Source organism: Cyprinodon tularosa, unplaced genomic scaffold, assembly GCF_016077235.1.
Source record: "Cyprinodon tularosa strain WSP-4 unplaced genomic scaffold, ASM1607723v1 ctg534, whole genome shotgun sequence".
NCBI lineage: Eukaryota > Metazoa > Chordata > Actinopteri > Cyprinodontiformes > Cyprinodontidae > Cyprinodon > Cyprinodon tularosa.
This window is the reverse complement of record NW_024039268.1, coordinates 353696-373211: the sequence shown is the minus strand read 5'-3', so window position 1 is coordinate 373211 and position 19516 is coordinate 353696. Positions and strand designations below refer to the sequence as shown.

The following is a 19516-nucleotide window of genomic DNA, read 5'->3' as shown; positions in this document are numbered from 1 at the left end:
CTATCACTGCCCCTACATAGTTACCATGGCTATTACTACCCCTACATAGTTAGCATGGCTATCGCTGCCCCTACATAGTTAGCATGGCTATCGCTGCCCCTACATAGTTAGCATGGCTATCGCTGCCCCTACACAGTTAGCATGGCTATCGCTGCCCCTACACAGTTAGCATGGCTATCGCTGCCCCTACACAGTTAGCATGGCTATCGCTGCCCCTACATAGTTAGCATGGCTATCACTGCCCCTACATAGTTAGCATGGCTATCGCTGCCCCTACATAGTTAGCATGGCTATCGCTGCCCCTACATAGTTAGCATGGCTATCGCTGCCCCTACACAGTTAGCATGGCTATCGCTGCCCCTACATAGTTAGCATGGCTATTACTGCCCCTACATAGTTAGCATGGCTATTACTACCCCTACATAGTTAGCATGGCTATCACTGCCCCTACATAGTTAGCATGGCTATCGCTGCCCCTACACAGTTAGCATGGCTATCGCTGCCCCTACATAGTTAGCATGGCTTTTGCTGCCCCTACATAGTTAGCATGGCTATTACTGGCCCTACATAGTTAGCATGGCTATCACTACCCCTACATAGTTAGCATGGCTATCACTGCCCCTACATAGTTAGCATGGCTATCGCTGCCCCTACATAGTTAGCATGGCTATCGCTACCCTTACATAGTTAGCATGGCTATCGCTGCCCCTACATAGTTAGCATGGCTATCGCTGCCCCTACATAGTTAGCATGGCTATCGCTACCCTTACATAGCTAGCATGGCTATCGCTGCCCCTACATAGTTAGCATGGCTATCGCTACCCCTACATAGTTAGCATGGCTATCACTGCCCCTACATAGTTAGCATGGCTATTACTACCCCTACACAGTTAGCATGGCTATCACTACCCCTACATAGTTAGCATGGCTATCGCTGCCCCTACACAGTTAGCATGGCTATTACTACCCCTACATAGTTAGCATGGCTATCACTGCCCCTACATAGTTAGCATGGCTTTTGCTGCCCCTACATAGTTAGCATGGCTATTACTGGCCCTACATAGTTAGCATGGCTATCACTACCCCTACATAGTTAGCATGGCTATCACTGCCCCTACATAGTTAGCATGGCTATCACTGCCCCTACATAGTTAGCATGGCTATCGCTGCCCCTACATAGTTAGCATGGCTATCGCTACCCTTACATAGTTAGCATGGCTATCGCTGCCCCTACATAGTTAGCATGGCTATCGCTGCCCCTACATAGTTAGCATGGCTATCGCTACCCTTACATAGTTAGCATGGCTATCGCTGCCCCTACATAGTTAGCATGGCTATCGCTACCCCTACATAGTTAGCATGGCTATCACTGCCCCTACATAGTTAGCATGGCTATTACTACCCCTACACAGTTAGCATGGCTATCACTACCCCTACATAGTTAGCATGGCTATCGCTGCCCCTACACAGTTAGCATGGCTATCACTGCCCCTACATAGTTAGCATGGCTATCGCTGCCCCTACATAGTTAGCATGGCTATTACTACCCCTACATAGTTAGCATGGCTATCACTGCCCCTACATAGTTAGCATGGCTATCACCGCCCCTACATAGTTAGCATGGCTATCGCTGCCCCTACATAGTTAGCATGGCTATCACCGCCCCTACATAGTTAGCATGGCTATCACTGCCCCTACATAGTTAGCATGGCTATCGCCGCCCCTACATAGTTAGCATGGCTATCGCCGCCGTTACACAGTTAGCATGGCTATCACTGCCCCTACATAGTTAGCATGGCTATCGCTGCCCCTACATAGTTAGCATGGCTATCACTGCCCCTACATAGTTAGCATGGCTATCACTGCCCCTACATAGTTAGCATGGCTATCGCTGCCCCTACATAGTTAGCATGGCTATCACTACCCTTACATAGTTAGCATGGCTATCGCTGCCCCTACATAGTTAGCATGGCTATCGCTGCCCCTACATAGTTAGCATGGCTATCACTACCCCTACATAGTTAGCATGGCTATCACTGCCCCTACATAGTTAGCATGGCTATTACTACCCCTACACAGTTAGCATGGCTATCACTGCCCCTACATAGTTAGCATGGCTATTACTACCCCTACACAGTTAGCATGGCTATCACTGCCCCTACATAGTTAGCATGGCTATTACTACCCCTACACAGTTAGCATGGCTATCACTGCCCCTACATAGTTAGCATGGCTATTACTACCCCTACACAGTTAGCATGGCTATCACTGCCCCTACATAGTTAGCATGGCTATCACTGCCCCTACATAGTTAGCATGGCTATTACTACCCCTACATAGTTAGCATGGCTATTACTACCCCTACATAGTTAGCATGGCTATCACTGCCCCTACATAGTTAGCATGGCTATTACTACCCCTACATAGTTAGCATGGCTATCGCTGCCCCTACACAGTTAGCATGGCTATCGCTGCCCCTACATAGTTAGCATGGCTATCGCTGCCCCTACACAGTAAGCATGGCTATCACTGCCCCTACAGAGTTAGCATGGCTATCGCTGCCCCTACATAGTTAGCATGGCTATTGCTACCCCTACATAGTTAGCATGGCTATCGCTGCCCCTACATAGTTAGCATGGCTATCACTGCCCCTACATAGTTAGCATGGCTATTACTACCCCTACACAGTTAGCATGGCTATCACTGCCCCTACATAGTTAGCATGGCTATTACTACCCCTACACAGTTAGCATGGCTATCACTGCCCCTACATAGTTAGCATGGCTATTACTACCCCTACACAGTTAGCATGTCTATCACTGCCCCTACATAGTTAGCATGGCTAACACTGCCCCTACATAGTTAGCATGGCTATTGCTACCCCTACATAGTTAGCATGGCTAGCGCTGCCCCTACACAGTTAGCATGGCTATCGCTACCCCTACATAGTTAGCATGGCTATTACTACCCCTACATAGTTAGCATGGCTATTACTACCCCTACATAGTTAGCATGGCTATCACTGCCCCTACATAGTTAGCATGGCTATTACTACCCCTACATAGTTAGCATGGCTATCGCTGCCCCTACACAGTTAGCATGGCTATCGCTGCCCCTACATAGTTAGCATGGCTATCGCTGCCCCTACACAGTAAGCATGGCTATCACTGCCCCTACACAGTTAGCATGGCTATCGCTGCCCCTACATAGTTAGCATGGCTATTGCTACCCCTACATAGTTAGCATGGCTATCGCTGCCCCTACATAGTTAGCATGGCTATCACTGCCCCTACATAGTTAGCATGGCTATTACTACCCCTACACAGTTAGCATGGCTATCACTGCCCCTACATAGTTAGCATGGCTATTACTACCCCTACACAGTTAGCATGGCTATCACTGCCCCTACATAGTTAGCATGGCTATTACTACCCCTACACAGTTAGCATGGCTATCACTGCCCCTACATAGTTAGCATGGCTAACACTGCCCCTACATAGTTAGCATGGCTATTGCTACCCCTACATAGTTAGCATGGCTAGCGCTGCCCCTACACAGTTAGCATGGCTATCGCTACCCCTACATAGTTAGCATGGCTATCCCTGCCCCTACATAGTTAGCATGGCTATCGCTGCCCCTACATAGTTAGCATGGCTATCGCTGCCCCTACATAGTTAGCATGGCTATTGCTACCCCTACATAGTTAGCATGGCTATTACTACCCCTACATAGTTAGCATGGCTATCACTGCCCCTACATAGTTAGCATGGCTATTGCTACCCCTACATAGTTAGCATGGCTATCGCTGCCCCTACACAGTTAGCATGGCTATCGCTGCCCCTACATAGTTAGCATGGCTATCGCTGCCCCTACATAGTTAGCATGGCTATCGCTGCCCCTACATAGTTAGCATGGCTATTGCTACCCCTACATAGTTAGCATGGCTAGCGCTGCCCCTACACAGTTAGCATGGCTATCGCTACCCCTACATAGTTAGCATGGCTATCCCTGCCCCTACATAGTTAGCATGGCTATCGCTGCCCCTACATAGTTAGCATGGCTATCGCTGCCCCTACATAGTTAGCATGGCTATTGCTACCCCTACATAGTTAGCATGGCTATTACTACCCCTACATAGTTAGCATGGCTATCACTGCCCCTACATAGTTAGCATGGCTATTGCTACCCCTACATAGTTAGCATGGCTATCGCTGCCCCTACACAGTTAGCATGGCTATCGCTGCCCCTACATAGTTAGCATGGCTATCGCTGCCCCTACATAGTTAGCATGGCTATCGCTGCCCCTACATAGTTAGCATGGCTATTGCTACCCCTACATAGTTAGCATGGCTATTGCTACCCCTACATAGTTAGCATGGCTATCACTACCCCTACATAGTTAGCATGGCTATCGCTGCCCCTACATAGTTAGCATGGCTATCGCTACCCCTACATAGTTAGCATGGCTATCGCTGCCCCTACATAGTTAGCATGGCTATTGCTACCCCTACATAGTTAGCATGGCTATTGCTACCCCTACATAGTTAGCATGGCTATCACTGCCCCTACATAGTTAGCATGGCTATCACTACCCCTACATAGTTAGCATGGCTATCGCTGCCCCTACATAGTTAGCATGGCTATCGCTACCCCTACATAGTTAGCATGGCTATCGCTGCCCCTACATAGTTAGCATGGCTATTGCTACCCCTACATAGTTAGCATGGCTATTGCTACCCCTACATAGTTAGCATGGCTATTGCTACCCCTACATAGTTAGCATGGCTATCACTACCCCTACATAGTTAGCATGGCTATTGCTACCCCTACATAGTTAGCATGGCTATCACTGCCCCTGATCAAACTTTAGATCAGGGCTGCCCAATCTTTATTAAACCAAGATCTACTTTTGAGGTTGATGGCATGCCGATTTATTTATCTTATCACTGTTGCCTGTCATGTCCCGCACTTCATGTCAGTCTGTATATTCTAGAGAGTAAATGTAATTTCTGTTCCCTTGTATGTCTTGTACATATGAAGAAAGTGACAATAAAAGCTGACTTGACTTGAGTTCTACCAGCCAAACCAAGAAATGGCAGTATTTGTTTTTTATTTATAAACAGTCCAACAAACGGGGAAATGATCAATTGTGTCAAAAAATAGGTTTCAAAACCAGAACTCACTCGCTCCCTCACTCACTCACTCACTCGCTCACTCGCTCACTCACTCGCTCACTCACTCGCTCGCTCGCTCGCTCGCTCACTCGCTCACTCCCTCACTCACTCACTCGCTCGCTCGCTCACTCACTCACTCACTCACTCGCTCGCTCACTCGCTCACTCACTCACTCGCTCCCTCACTCACTCACTCACTCGCTCACTCACTCACTCACTCACTCGCTCACTCACTCACTCGCTCACTCACTCACTCACTCGCTCACTCACTCACTCGCTCACTCACTCACTCGCTCCCTCACTCACTCACTCACTCGCTCACTCGCTCGCTCACTCGCTCACTCACTCACTCGCTCCCTCACTCACTCACTCACTCGCTCCCTCACTCACTCACTCACTCGCTCACTCACTCACTCGCTCCCTCACTCACTCACTCACTCGCTCCCTCACTCACTCACTCACTCGCTCACTCACTCACTCACTCGCTCGCTCGCTCACTCACTCACTCACTCGCTCGCTCGCTCACTCGCTCACTCCCTCACTCACTCACTCGCTCGCTCGCTCACTCACTCACTCACTCGCTCGCTCGCTCACTCACTCACTCACTCACTCACTCGCTCACTCACTCACTCACTCGCTCGCTCGCTCACTCGCTCACTCCCTCACTCACTCACTCGCTCGCTCGCTCACTCACTCACTCACTCACTCGCTCGCTCACTCACTCGCTCACTCGCTCACTCGCTCACTCGCTCACTCGCTCACTCGCTCACTCACTCGCTCACTCACTCTAACTATAGAGCAGCCAACATCTCCAGACAAAGGCTGTTCAGTCAAAACATCTAAATAAACCAGTTGATAAACACAGTCCATTAGAGATAAAAAACAACAAACATTAGAACTATAAATTTACAGTCATGTTTATATCACTGCACTTTAAAAAAAGATGAAATTGTCCAGAGAGCTGTTTCCAAACTAAATTTCTTTTTGTTTTACACTTGTGTAAAAAAAAGGCAAATAAAATCAAAGTCTAAGATGACTTGAAAGCAGGAGGAAGGAGAAGGGAAGTCCTCTATTTCAGGATGATAAAGGTCGCTGGGCGTTGGCAGAGAAACTGGCAGATGGATTAAAATTCAACAGGAAACAGATAAAAAAAGGGAAAATACTGAGAACAAACTATGTGGATGTGAAGATGTAACATACAGCAGAATGGGTTGTTGACTTTCAGAAACTCTTTAATTTTGGCAAAAGTCCCAAAATTCTTTCTAAGAATCTGCCGCGGCTCGGCCGCCTGACGTCGGCGTGCAGCAGCTGATCAGTGCGGTGTGCTCCTGCCTCCTCCAGCTGGGCGGAATAAACGGGAAAGTTTCAGCTTGAACAGAGCAACCAACCCAGCAGAGCGTCCAACCATAGATGGAGCCCCATCATTTCTGATAGATGTCATTATCTCTGCAGATTGCTCTTCGCGCTTCAGAGTCCCTGGTAACCTAGCAACCGTGGCACTTCGCTCTCAATCTGCAGGTTTACTAGTGGTTCCTAGAATTTCTAAAAGTAGACTGGGAGGCAGATCTTTTAGTTCTCAGGCTCCTCTCCTGTGGAACCAACTACCAGTTTTAGTCCGTGAGGCAGACACCCTGTCTACTTTTAAGGCTAGGCTTAAAACTTTCCTTTTTGATAAAGCTTCTAGTTAGAGTGGCTCAGGTTATCCTGATCTATCTCTATAGTTCTGCTGCTATAGGCTTAGACTGCTGGAGGACATAGGGACCCCTTTTTCATCATTCTGCTTCATTCTATCTCTATTCTCCCACTGCAGAATCTGTTAGTTCAATCTCTAACGTTCTGCTCTCTCTGCTTTTTCTCATAGTAGCTTCATCTGGTCTGTTCCTGTTTGGCTGTGACTCCATCCTGGAGAGAAATATCAGCTGTGCTGCTGCCATCAACACCTTTGTTTCTAGATGTTGGAGCTTGGCCTGTTTTCCAGTGTAGTCCTGTTTCTCTGACTGTGACTAACTGGATGTGCTCTCTTCATCCTCTGACATGGGAGCTGGCTCGGAGCTCGTCTGCCTGGCTGTGTGTTTCCTGGACGGGGCCGCCTGTGGAGCTGGTTGACAGTTGCCTTTTGTATCTATGCTTCTTTTTCTATGTCTGCTTCTGTCTCCTTGAACCCCAGTGGGCCTCAGCAGATGGCCGCTCACACTGAGCCTGGTTCTGCTGGAGGTTTCTTCCTGTTCAAAGGGAGTTTTTCCTCTCCACTGTCGCTACAAGCATGCTTAGTGTGAGGGATTGCTGAAGAGTCAATGAGTCGATGCAATCAGCTGGTTTTCCTTAGATAGAAAACTTTGAATCAATCTGACTGGATGATCTGGTGAACTGTAAAGTGACCTGAGATGACATGATGTGAATTGGAGCTATAGAAATACACTGAATAGAATTTATTTTCTACTTTTCTTTTTATTTTGTTAAAACTTTGTCAATTTGATCAAATGACAGTAAAGTCTGTCTATATCTTAGTCCTGACCTAATGACCCATCAGCAGGGAGCAGAACCTCCAGCAGATACTGAGCTGCAGCCTGATGAGTGAAGAGCTGAGGGAAGGGAGCCCCCTGCTGGAGGATGAAGGGACTGTTTGCTAAGGAGGGAACAGGAAGCGGATCCGCTGCTGAACGCTGAGCGGTTTCCTGCTTCTCTGTCGGTCCATCGCAGCAGCAGCAGCAGCAGCAGCAGGGCGGCTCCAGCAGAGCTTCCTGGACCAGAGCCGGACCCCCAACATGGCGAAGACCTACGACTACCTGTTCAAGCTGCTGCTGATAGGAGACAGCGGCGTGGGGAAGACCTGCCTGCTGTTCCGCTTCAGTGAGGACGCCTTCAACACCACCTTCATCTCCACCATCGGTGAGTGACGCGCCACAGATGCACCCGCTTACCTGTGTCCCACCTGTCCTGGTCAGAAGATGCTGTTCTCCTCAGTGACGTCACTTCCCGTGGTTCTGAACGGGATGCATAGAGCAGATGGTTCTGGAAGATTTTCCGAACCGGATTCGGTTTGCTGCAGCAGAACCAAATGAGGGCCGAACCTCCAGCCAGAACCGATTATTCAGACCGGATCCTGATGTCGCTACAAGCATGCTTAGTGTGAGGGATTGCTGAAGAGTCAATGAGTCGATGCAATCAGCTGGTTTTCCTTAGATAGAAAACTTTGAATCAATCTGACTGGATGATCTGTTTGATCTGGATCTATAAAGTGACCTGAGATGACATGATAGGAATTAGAGCTATAGAAATAAACTGAATAGAATTTAATTAATGTCAAAGAGACGGATGGGTCCGAAAAACATCACAGCCAGCCATAAATAGACACATCAATAGAAACATCAATAGAACCGTTAATAGAACCATTAATAGAACCATCAATAGAACCATTAATAGATCCATCAGGCCTGCTGCTTTTAAATATTGATTTTATTCATCAGAAGGAAAAACTGTCTTCCAACCATCCAGATCTGGATCGCTGTCAGAACCAGTTAAACAGAACCTGTCTGACAGCTGGAAGTAGGCAGGTGGATCCCATGAACCAGGATGATGAAGTGAACAGAACCAAAGGTTCTGCTTCATTTCTCAGGCTTTGGACTCCATAGAACCACCATCAGAACCATAGAACCACCATCAGAACCATAGAACCACCATCAGAACCATTGTCCACCCTGGGAACATCTGAGCCAGGAGGTTCTAGAAGAACCCAGGAGTTCTGCAGGCCTTGTTACCTGAGTTTGGGTCAGGGTTCTGGGCAGATCTGGACTGGTTTTGGATCAGCGCCAGTCCTGCTTCATGCTTCTAATCTGGTACCATTCGGTTCTCCTTAGGGTGGAGCTTATTCTAGAACGTCAGCTTCTAACCGTAGCATAAAGGGTTAATTATTGAAGAAGCAGAAAATAATCCAGATGATCCTAAAAAGTGTCTTTGGTGATGAGACCAAATCAACCGTTTCAGAACCAGAACTTTCTCCCTACAGTCAGACATGGTGGAGGTGGAGTGATGCTGGTTTGAGACCTTCAGCTGGTCCATAGAATCCCCTTCTGAAATGTTTGGGAGCGGCCTAGTCAAAGTCTGAGATGTTTCAAATGGGTCTGAACCGTAGAACTATAACCTACAGATGAGAAGCGCTTCAGGAAGGCGCCGTTCAGACGGAGACAGGAAACAGCTCAGAGTTTCATTTCCTGCTCAGAGAGGCGAAGTCAGAGCGGAGCAGAACAAACCCGTCTGACTCAAACTGGATCAGACCAGCGAGGGATTCAGCTGACTGGGTCAGTCTGGTTCTGTTAGTTCTAAGGTACAGGAGGGCTGTGACATCACAGATCAATGATGGCGCTGAGAACGAGGCCGCCGCTCTGCTGGGAGCTGATTGGTTCTGCCTTGGTCTCTGTTTCCTGTCAGAGGTGCTTCTGACTGTCCGTCAGGTTCAGTCATGTGAGCTGCGGTGCGGAGGGGGAGGGGTCAACAGGAAACAGGAAGCTCGTCATCAGAGGGAGGAAGTGATGCTTGTTCACATTCGTCCTTTAAAAATAACAAAGAGGGGATTTTTTTCATCACAGAACCACAGAAGAAGCAGCGGTTTTCCTGAACAGAACCTCCACTCCCATTTCTCCCAGTATAAAAAGACCAGTTAGATCAAAGTTCCTACTGTTCAATCAGAGGCTGCCCCCTGCAGGACGGAGGCTGAACCACAACCACTCAGATTTCTCTCTTATGTTTCAGGGATTGATTTTAAGATCCGGACGGTGGAGCTGGACGAGAAGAGGATCAAACTCCAGATCTGGTGAGAGCCGCTCAGGAATAGTTCTGCTTGGTTAAAGAAATAATCAATCGATCATTATTTACACCTGAAACCAAAACGTTTGCAGGGATTTAATGAATTTAGCTTTAATCAGTAAAAAACTAAAAATAATTTTCGTTGTGATCACTGAGTCTGGGAGCGGCCATTTTTGCCCAAATATAGTAACCCCTCCCAGCACTGGGACTTGATCAACAGCCGATACCGCACCGTTATGTCACTAACCAGTAGGTGGCAGTAGTGTTCTTTGACAAACATGGATGCCTCCAGTAAAGCACATTCACATGAAAATTACTCTGAATTAAAAACACTGATCATTTATTGAACAGGATGGAATCATTTCACATTTAAAGAACTTTCAGAAGTTTGGATTCTGAATATGAGCGACTTTTCTTTTAAAGGATCCATTTTGATTTTGGACGAGTTCTTCCTCAAGTCGCCGTTACTGAACCCTAAATAAAATATTTTTTACTCATTCAGTTAATCTTAGGTTTGGTTTCTGTCTGCAGGGACACGGCGGGTCAGGAGCGCTTCAGAACCATCACAACTGCCTATTACAGAGGTGCCATGGTAGGCCACGCCCCCTCACCTTTCACCATTGGTCAGTACTTAGAAGTCACTTCCTGTTTGTTTTGTGGCAGGGCATCATGCTGGTTTATGACATCACTAACGAGAGATCCTTCGACAACATACGGAACTGGATACGCAACATAGAGGAGGTAGGCACCGCCACGGCCACGTCATTACCTTCAGATGATGTCATCAACAGCCTGACCAATCAGGAGACTTGTTTGTTTTCCAGCACGCGTCGGCAGATGTGGAGAAGATGATTCTGGGAAACAAGTGCGACATGAACGACAAGAGACAAGTTTCCAAGGAGAGAGGAGAGAAGGTGGGAGGAGCTTCCTGATCACATGACCACAGATCGATCACATGACCAGGAACTTATTACAGGAAGTGATTACATGTTGGGTTCCATTACGTACTGCGCTGGGCCGAGTCTGACCGTCCGCTCTACATCCCTCCATCACTATAAAGCTATAGTGAACTTTATAGTGAACTCGTTAACTGACCGTTCAGACAGATGATCACTGCTTTTGGCTCCCAGTTGGTCACGTAACTCTGCCTCCCCGCACGGTGCCTGCACCATCTTTATTATTTACCGCTGCTACAACAAATCCTATGATGCTTTGCGAGGAGAGCTCCCACAAAGCAACCTGGGATCCTGCTGGTCTAGTGACCAGGTAGGATCACTAGTTTTCAAGGTGCGACTAGATGTTTGGACACTCATTTAAAAATGGCGTAACCACTATATAGCGCCCTATAGAGCGATTGGAGCGGACGTTCGGACACAGCCATGGAATCTGATAACATGACGGAGGTAAGTGGACGGCGTGTCCTGGACCGGATCAGATGACGTTCCACCATCATCTCTAATGTTTGGTTCTGCTCTCCTCCAGCTGGCCATTGACTACGGGATCAAGTTCCTGGAGACCAGCGCCAAGTCCAGCATCAACGTTGAGGAGGTGAGTCTGGTTCCTACGCAGCCGCTGGGACTGCGGTAGAACATCAGGGTAACTTTCTGGAGGTCTCCTCAGGGCTTCCTCACACTCGCCAGAGACATCATGAGCCGACTCAACAGGAAGATGGTGAGTTGGACCCGTTTCCTGGTTTAAGTTTAGATCTAATACCTAATAAAAGATTGGTTAGATCCATAGTTCTAGATGTTCTGTTCAGGATCTGGATCAGCTTCTGTATTTTTGCTCTCCAGAATGACAGCGGCCCTGCAGGTGGAGGAGGGCAGGTGAAGATCACAGAGTCTCGCTCCAAGAAGAGCCTGTTCAGATGCCTGCTGCTGTAGGCGGAGCCTCCTGCTGCCGACCAATCATCTCTGGACTCTTGAAGAGACTTAATTGGCTCCTCCTTCGGTTCCGAAGGGGGAGGGTCTTGATCCAACAGAAGCTCTTCGGTAGCAGAACTGGTCTCATCAGTCGGGCTTCACGGATGGTCAACAGAGCGCGCTCAGTTCATCTTTTTCTACAATTATTTTCTTTTAATTCAGCTGCAGAACATTTGGGAGGAGAGAGTCGCCAGGAGGTTCCAGAACCCTGGAGGTTCCAGAACCCTGGAGGTTCTCCCCTAGAGGTTCCAGAACCCTGGAGGTTCTCCCATAGAGGTTCCAGAACCCTGGAGGATCTCCCCTAGAGGTTCCAGAACCCTGGAGGTTCTCCCATAGAGGTTCCAGAACCCTGGAGGTTCTCCCCTAGAGGTTCCAGAACCCTGGAGGTTCTCCCCTAGAGGTTCCAGAACCCTGGAGGTTCCAGAACCCTGGAGCTTCTCCCCCAGAGGTTCCAGAACCCTGGAGGTTCTCCCCTAGAGGTTCCAGAACCCTGGAGGTTCTCCCCCAGAGGTTCCAGAACCCTGGAGGTTCCAGAACCCTGGAGCTTCTCCCCCAGAGGTTCCAGAACCCTGGAGGTTCTCCCCTAGAGGTTCCAGAACCCTGGAGGTTCTCCCCCAGAGGTTCCAGAACCCTGGAGGTTCTCCCCCAGAGGTTCCAGAACCCTTGAGGTTCCAGAAACCTGGAGGTTCCAGAACCCTGGAGGTTCTCCCCAGGAGGTTCCAGAACCCTGGAGGTTCTCCCCTAGAGGTTCCAGAACCCTGGAGGTTCCAGAACCCTTGAGGTTCCAGAAACCTGGAGGTTCCAGAACCCTGGAGGTTCTCCCCTAGAGGTTCCAGAACCCTGGAGGTTCTCCCCTAGAGGTTCCAGAACCCTGGAGGTTCCAGAACCCTGGAGCTTCTCCCCCAGAGGTTCCAGAACCCTGGAGGTTCTCCCCTAGAGGTTCCAGAACCCTGGAGGTTCTCCCCCAGAGGTTCCAGAACCCTGGAGGTTCTCCCCCAGAGGTTCCAGAACCCTTGAGGTTCCAGAAACCTGGAGGTTCCAGAACCCTGGAGGTTCTCCCCCGGAGGTTCCAGAACCCTGGAGGTTCTCCCCCAGAGGTCCCAGAACCCAGGAAGTTCCAGAACCCTGGAGGTTCTCCCCCGGAGGTTCCAGAACCCTGGAGGTTCTCCCCCAGAGGTTCCAGAACCCTGGAGGTTCTCCCCCAGAGGTTCCAGAACCCAGGAGGTTCCAGAACCCTGGAGGTTCTCCTCCAGAGGTTCTCCCCCAGAGGTTCCAGAACCCTGGAGGTTCTCCTCCAGAGGTTCCAGAACCCAGGAGGTTCCAGAACCCTGGAGGTTCTCCTCCAGAGGTTCTCCCCCAGAGGTTCCAGAACCCTGGAGGTTCTCCCCCAGAGGTTCCACAGAAGAAGTTAGTGCGCCCCACCAATTAAGTGATTTAGTAGGAACTGTTCCCAGAATGCTTTACTTGGTTAGGTCACCCTGCCTCCAGATATCTAGTCATGTCTTCTTTTTGAAGTAAGTTGAGAGAGAAGTTTGGACTGAACTGGAGTTCCTCCAGTTTCAGCCAGTTCACCCACAGCTGTGGCCTTTGACTAGGCCCAGTTAGAGAGGCCTTTGGCTCCCATAAATGTCTGAGTCCAGTTCTGCTTCAGCTTGGATACTTTGTCACCGACATTCTTCAAACTCCTAATAGAACAGATCCTGGAACATCCCCCAACCATGACACTTCCCCCTCCGTGCATCCCAGCCGGTGTGCTGTTTGGTTTAGGTCCCAGAACCTCTAGTCGTCGGGGGTTAAACCTGTTCAGCCTGGTACTGTCTGGACAGACGTGGACCATAAGAACCCGCCAAAGGTCCCGAGATGACATTAACCCTTTAACTGCCAGGCCAAGCAAATGGCTTCCTAATCAACATAAATACAGGCTGGAGGTTCACAAGGCAGTTAAAGGGTTTAGGAAAACCTCTTAGCATCTTAGGGTGAACTTACTTGGACAGTCAGACTGTCATCTGAGCAGCAGAACAGCTGATTTCCTCTTTCTGAAGTCCTGAAGGTCTCTGGGACTAGTCCCAGACCCAGACTAGTCCGGGTGGAAGAGCACCAAGCTAAATGTCTGAGTTCTAAACAGGAGAGCTCCTCCTTAGTGCCGAGTCCTCCTGTCCACCTCAGCAGACACCCAAGGGTAACTCTAAGCTTCTACTGACGGGGATTAAAGGGTTCCAGCCCCCCCCCAGATTTCTGGTTCGTAGCGATTTCCCGTAGGTAAAAAAAAGTCAATAAAATCCCTCAAGTGTTTGTCACGCTGAGCAGCAAAACTGGGTATCAGAAATGTGGTTCATGCAGGCGGTAGATATAGATGCACTTCTGCCATCTTCTGGCCGTTTTTGGTATTGGATTTTCAAAAATCTAATTTCGTCTTCAATCATTAATGCAATCCCTGATCCAAGGCCCCCACACACCCCCGGCATGGCTTGGAAATACACACGTGTGTGTGTGTGTATTTTCAATGTTTCTTGCCAAAAAAGTTCAGGCTCAGGATTTATTTTTTTTGCTTTAATCCCTGTACTGAGCGCGCTCAGATCGCTTTGACCCCCCCCCCCCCTTTATTGGCAAAGATATGCAGCAGACCTGTTAGTTAATTGGTTCTCTACCTGATGACAGCCATGTTGGATCTAAATACAGGTGCTGGTCATAAAATTAGAATATCATGAAAAAGTAGATTGATTTCAGTAATTCCATTTAAAAAGTGAAACTTGTATATTATATTCATACATTACATACAAACTCATATATTTCAGATGTTTATTTTGTTTAATTTTGATGATTACAAATGACAACAAATGAAAATCTCAAATTCATCATATCAGAAAATTAGAATATTACTGAAGACCAATAAAAACAAAGGATTTATAGAAATGTTGGCCAACTGAAAAGTATGAACATGAAAAGTATGAGCATGTACAGCACTCAGTATTTAGTTGGGCCTCCTTTGGCCTGTATTACTGCAGCAATGCGGCGTGGCATGGAGTCGATCAGTCTGTGGCACTGCTCAGGTGTTATGATAGCCCAGGTTGCTCTAATAGTGGCTTTTAGCTCTTCTGAATTGTTGGGTCTGGTGTATTGCATCTTCTTCTTCACAATACCCCATAGATTTTCTATGGGGTTAAGGTCAGGAGAGTTTGCTGGCCAATTAAGAACAGGGATACCATGGTCCTTCAACCAGGTACTGGTAGCTTTGGCACTGTGTGCAGGTGCCAAGTCCTGTTGGAAAATGAAATCTGCATCTCCAAAAAGTTGGTCAGCTGCAGGAAGCATGAAGTGCTCTAAAACTTCCTGGTATGTGGCTGCGTTGACCCTGGACCTCAGAAAACACAATGGACCAACACCAGCAGATGACATGGCACCCCAAACCATCACTGACTGTGGAAACTTTACACTGGACTTCAAGCAACGTGGATGAAGTGCCTCTCTTCTTTTCCTCCAGACTCTGGGACCTTGATTTCCAAAGGAAATGCAAAATTTACTTTCATCAGAGAACATGACTTTGGACCACTCACCAGCAGTCCAGTCCTGTTTCTCTTTAGCCCAGGCAAGACGCTTCTGACGCTGTCTGTGGTTCAAGAGTGGCTTGACACAAGGAATGCGACAGCAGAAACCCATGTCTTTCATACGTCTGTGTGTGGTGGTTCTTGAAGCACTCACTCCAGCTGCAGTCCACTCTTTGTGAATCTCCCCCACATTTTTGAATGGGTTTTGTTTCACAATCCTCTCCAGGGTGCGGTTATCTCTCTTGCTTGTACACTTTTTTCGACCACATCTTTTCCTTCCCTTCGCCTCTCTATTAATGTGCTTGGACACTGAGCTCTGTGAACTAGTGATGGGCTATCTGAAGCCAGGCTTCGAGGCTTGTACCGAGTAATAAGGGGGCGTGTCAATGAAGCCCCGCTTCGAGGCCTGTGTTGTCTTGTTGAAAACCACGTGACTGGCAACAAACCAGGCCTCGCATTGCATTGGTCACGTGACTGCTTCATTTTGCGTGTCGGTTTTCAAAATAAAAGCGCGATGAATCCTGTTTATCGTGGGTTGTAGTAGGTGGTTTAGTATCAGCAGAACTGTTTTCATCAGCAGTGGTTGAAATGGAGCTGTCAAAAAAGAGAAAAACCTCTCATATGTGGGAGTATTATGAGATGACAGATCACAACCTGAAACAGTGAAAAAAGTCCTATTCCTAAATAAAAACAATTAAACCTAAAATCCAGAAATTTCTATATTTTCTTTTGTTTAATCAGGAGATGCATCAGAATCACACATCAAAACCAGACTAAAACCCATTAGAAGAGGCAAACTCTATGTGTAACTTAATATTAAGAATCAGAACTAGAACTCCTAGGAAGAGATGATTTTAAACAAATTCTGTCTTTAAGGAAGCAAGTTTCAAGCTTAAAGTATACAGAGTCTGCAGCAACAGTCACTCAGTTCTCAATACATTAAAGTAACACATATCTTCATTGTCTAATAAGTCCATGACATAAAAGAAAACCACTGATGGTCAAGGATTAGATTGGCTACAAATCATTTTAATCATTAAAACATGATAATTAAATAGGATTCTCCTCTTACTAAACATGAGTTTGATGAAAACTTTGTGACAATATTGCATTTCCTAATATTTGGAAGTATGATCCAACTGAGTAACAAGGCTGTTACAGTTTCACCAGCAGATGTCACTAGTGAGAGATGAATGAAGCATCGAGTAATGAACTTTTTTCAACACTTTGCGTTGGAAAGCTTCATTGCTTCATGAGGCTTCACTTGCCCATCACTACTGTGAACAGCCAGCCTCTTTAGCGATGACCTTTTGTGTCTTGCCCTCCTTGTGCAAGGTGTCGATGGTCGTCTTTTGGACAACTGTCAAGTCAGCAGTCTTCCCCATGATTGTGTAGCCTATAGAACTAGACTGAAAGACCATTTAAAGGCTTTTGCAGGTGGTTTGAGTTAATTAGCTGATTAGAGTGTGGCACCAGGGGCCATCAATTTTGAACCTTTTCACAATATTCTAATTTTCTGATATGATGAATTTGAGATTTTCATTTGTTGTCATTTGTAATCATCAAAATTAAACAAAATAAACATCTGAAATATATGAGTTTGTATGTAATGTATGAATATAATATACAAGTTTCACTTTTTAAATGGAATTACTGAAATCAATCTACTTTTTCATGATATTCTAATTTTATGACCAGCACCTGTATGTGCGCTCTGAATTATTCAGAGGTTTGATGCTTCCTAAAGGAATCCGACCCGTTTGCTCCTCTGCTGCAACAAACATCAACTTATTTCTGATCAGTCAGGTTAAATAAAAGTCCTTTATTTCAGTCTGAACTCTTTAAACTGAACTTTTTCCATTTTGGAAATGTTTGGACGTAGCAGCTTAGAAACAGCTCCAGTTTTCATCCACTGATGAGCTCAAAGTTTCAGCGAAAAACAGGAAATATTTCAGTGGAAAATCAGTTTTAATAAAACTTTCATTGATCTGAAAAGTTCAGGTTTGGATCCAGATTAGCTGCAGATCATGAGGCTGAAACAGGTTGAAGGCGTTTCGTTTTAACCTCGTATTTATTTCTTGTTTTTGTTTTTCAGTTAAACTCAAATCCTTCAGGTCAAACTAATTTAACAGGCGTGAAAAGCAAACCTTGTTAATTTAGGATTAAATCTCTGTAAACCCCCCCCCCCCCCCCCCCCCCCCCCCAACCCATGACCCAGCATCCAATTAATGAAGTCCAGACTTTGACTCGATCTCTCTCGGCGTTTTGTTTATTGTTCTGATCCTGAGCTTCCATCAGCAGCTCTGGAAGCATCAAAGTGGCCCAGATCACCATTCTACCACCACCGTGTCTGACTGTACTGTAGGCAGAATGTTCAGGTTTGGAAATGGGTCCAGGCGTACCGGTCCGTGGACCTAGACTGGGTTCTATGTGTTGCTGTTCTGTTGGCCTACTTCCTTCTGCCAGACAGGTTCTTTTTCAGGGATCTTTGGATTAATGAATTTTGAATTTTTAAAGCAATGGATGTCAATACTTAACAACCAGGTGGTGTTAGAATAGATTTAGTTTCTATTATTTTTTTATTCCTGGTTAAATGAGTTGATGTGAAGGAAAGTTTGCGGGTTTGAAAACTTTCTTCCAGCTCTGCAGCCGAGCCTGAAGAACGCTGCTTCTGACCCTCAGCTGGTCTGAGGGAGCATTCTGGTTTTTTAAGAGTTTAGCTTCTTGTTTATTTTTCTACTGACCTTTCAGAATAAAAGCCTCTAACTGCTGTATATTGAATGATTTGATAATAAAGCTGTTTTTTATTCAGTCTTTTTTTAACGTCTGAATTTGAACCCAGTTTTTTTTCTGCGTTGCTCAAATGTTAGAATAAATAAAGCTTTTTAATTTGAACTTTGCTGCTTTAATTAATGTTAATCTGAGGTATAAAGCTAATTAGCTTAGAGTCCATATAACGGGTTGGGAAGGAACGCTGGTGGAGAAAAACACGGTGAACTTTGAACCCGAAGCTCTAAGAGCTGCAGCTCGTCCCGACTCTGAAGTTCTGGTCCAGAAGTGGATTTCTGTCACAGCATCAGTGGAGGTTTGGAAACCATCAGAACCGCAGGGTGACGGGTCAGAACACTGGATCTCTGTACATTAACTAATAGCGCCCCCATGCGCGCTCACGATTCTACGGAAGCCGGCAGACCAAACCGGAAGGAAGTGCGCATTCAGCGTCTGCTCTGCCGATAATGCAAGCGTAGAAGAAGAAATGTGCTGTTTACCTGTGCAAAGAAAGAAACAACGAAAGAAAAATGTCTGAGGACTTCAGTGTTGAGGAAGAGCATGAGTTCTTTGCCGAGCTGAATGCGCTGGTTTGGTCTGCCGGCTTCCGTAGCGTCGTGAGCGCGCATGGGGGCGCTATTAGGAAATCCTATACACTACTGTTTATGCTCTAAAAACATTCTAAATGACTTCGTTTGGAGTAAATTCTGGACGCTACCCACTCAGGACACTTGGATTACATTGGACGAGCAGTATGGAGGAATATTGACACGTTTTTTGTGGACTTTTATAGACCTTTCTGCCTCGGGCGCCATAGACCTCCATTATTTGAATGTCAGCAGACAGCAAGAAGCCTCCCAGATCTCCAGATGCATTTGAGATATCAAAAAAGTACTCCAGAGTGTTGTTCAGCATGGGGGTGAGTAGAAAATGAAGGCTAATCATGTTTTGGTGTACTATTCCTTTAAGCTGGTTCTGCTGGGTTGATCACCTGGTGAACTCATTTCCTGTCGACCTGCTGCAGTAAAAGCCTTCAAGCAGAACCATCATGGCTTCCGCTGCTGGGACTGAAACCCGACCCGGTTCTAAGAGACTAATGGTGAAACCGGGTCACATGGTTCTTCCGTCTTTAATTCTGGTACATCTCATCATCAGCCGGAGTTCTGATCCAGAACCATGACTGAACCCCTGGTTCTGGTTTCAAGCAGTGGGAAGAACACCAAATGTTCCTGATCTACATACGCAGGTTCTGTAGAACCTTGGATGCAGCGGGTTCGTTCTGAACAAACATCGGACCCGAACGG

General features: G+C 46.9%; 2 protein-coding genes across 3 annotated transcripts; both read left to right on the top strand.

The window, feature by feature from the left end:
- The first annotated feature begins 7938 nt into the window (after positions 1-7938).
- Positions 7939-11928, top strand: LOC119796092 (ras-related protein Rab-8B). Its single transcript, XM_038304480.1, has 8 exons — positions 7939-8062; positions 9923-9983; positions 10508-10568; positions 10640-10717; positions 10801-10890; positions 11459-11524; positions 11597-11647; positions 11770-11928. The coding sequence occupies exons 1-8, from the start codon at positions 7939-7941 to the stop codon at positions 11857-11859; spliced, it is 621 nt and encodes a 206-aa protein (XP_038160408.1). The 3' UTR covers positions 11860-11928.
- Positions 11929-11933: 5 nt separating this feature from the next.
- Positions 11934-13504, top strand: LOC119796091. Of its 2 annotated transcripts, XM_038304479.1 has the most exons (9): positions 11934-12143; positions 12237-12284; positions 12347-12535; positions 12615-12645; positions 12697-12713; positions 12807-12981; positions 13044-13122; positions 13154-13215; positions 13261-13504. In XM_038304479.1, the coding sequence occupies exons 1-9, from the start codon at positions 12003-12005 to the stop codon at positions 13308-13310; spliced, it is 792 nt and encodes a 263-aa protein (XP_038160407.1). In that variant the 5' UTR covers positions 11934-12002; the 3' UTR covers positions 13311-13504. The 2 variants fall into 2 exon arrangements, 1 of the variants encoding a protein (XP_038160407.1); XR_005282417.1 differs by lacking the exons at positions 12697-12713; positions 12807-12981; positions 13044-13122; positions 13154-13215; positions 13261-13504 and having other exon boundaries at positions 11934-12535; positions 12584-12637.
- The last annotated feature ends 6012 nt before the right edge of the window (positions 13505-19516 follow it).

Excerpts from the sequence above, each read along its gene's own strand:
- LOC119796092 (XM_038304480.1), top strand. The coding sequence starts at position 7,939 with ATGGCGAAGACCTACGACTACCTGTTCAAGCTGCTGCTGATAGGAGAC. Across the intron at positions 11,525-11,596 it reads CCAGCATCAACGTTGAGGAG|GGCTTCCTCACACTCGCCAG; the intron begins GTGAGTCTGGTT and ends AGGTCTCCTCAG. Across the intron at positions 11,648-11,769 it reads GCCGACTCAACAGGAAGATG|AATGACAGCGGCCCTGCAGG; the intron begins GTGAGTTGGACC and ends TTTGCTCTCCAG.
- LOC119796091 (XM_038304479.1), top strand. The coding sequence starts at position 12,003 with ATGGTCAACAGAGCGCGCTCAGTTCATCTTTTTCTACAATTATTTTCT. Across the intron at positions 12,285-12,346 it reads GAGGTTCCAGAACCCTGGAG|GTTCCAGAACCCTGGAGGTT; the intron begins GTTCTCCCCTAG and ends TCTCCCCCAGAG. Across the intron at positions 13,216-13,260 it reads GAGGTTCCAGAACCCAGGAG|GTTCCAGAACCCTGGAGGTT; the intron begins GTTCCAGAACCC and ends TCTCCCCCAGAG.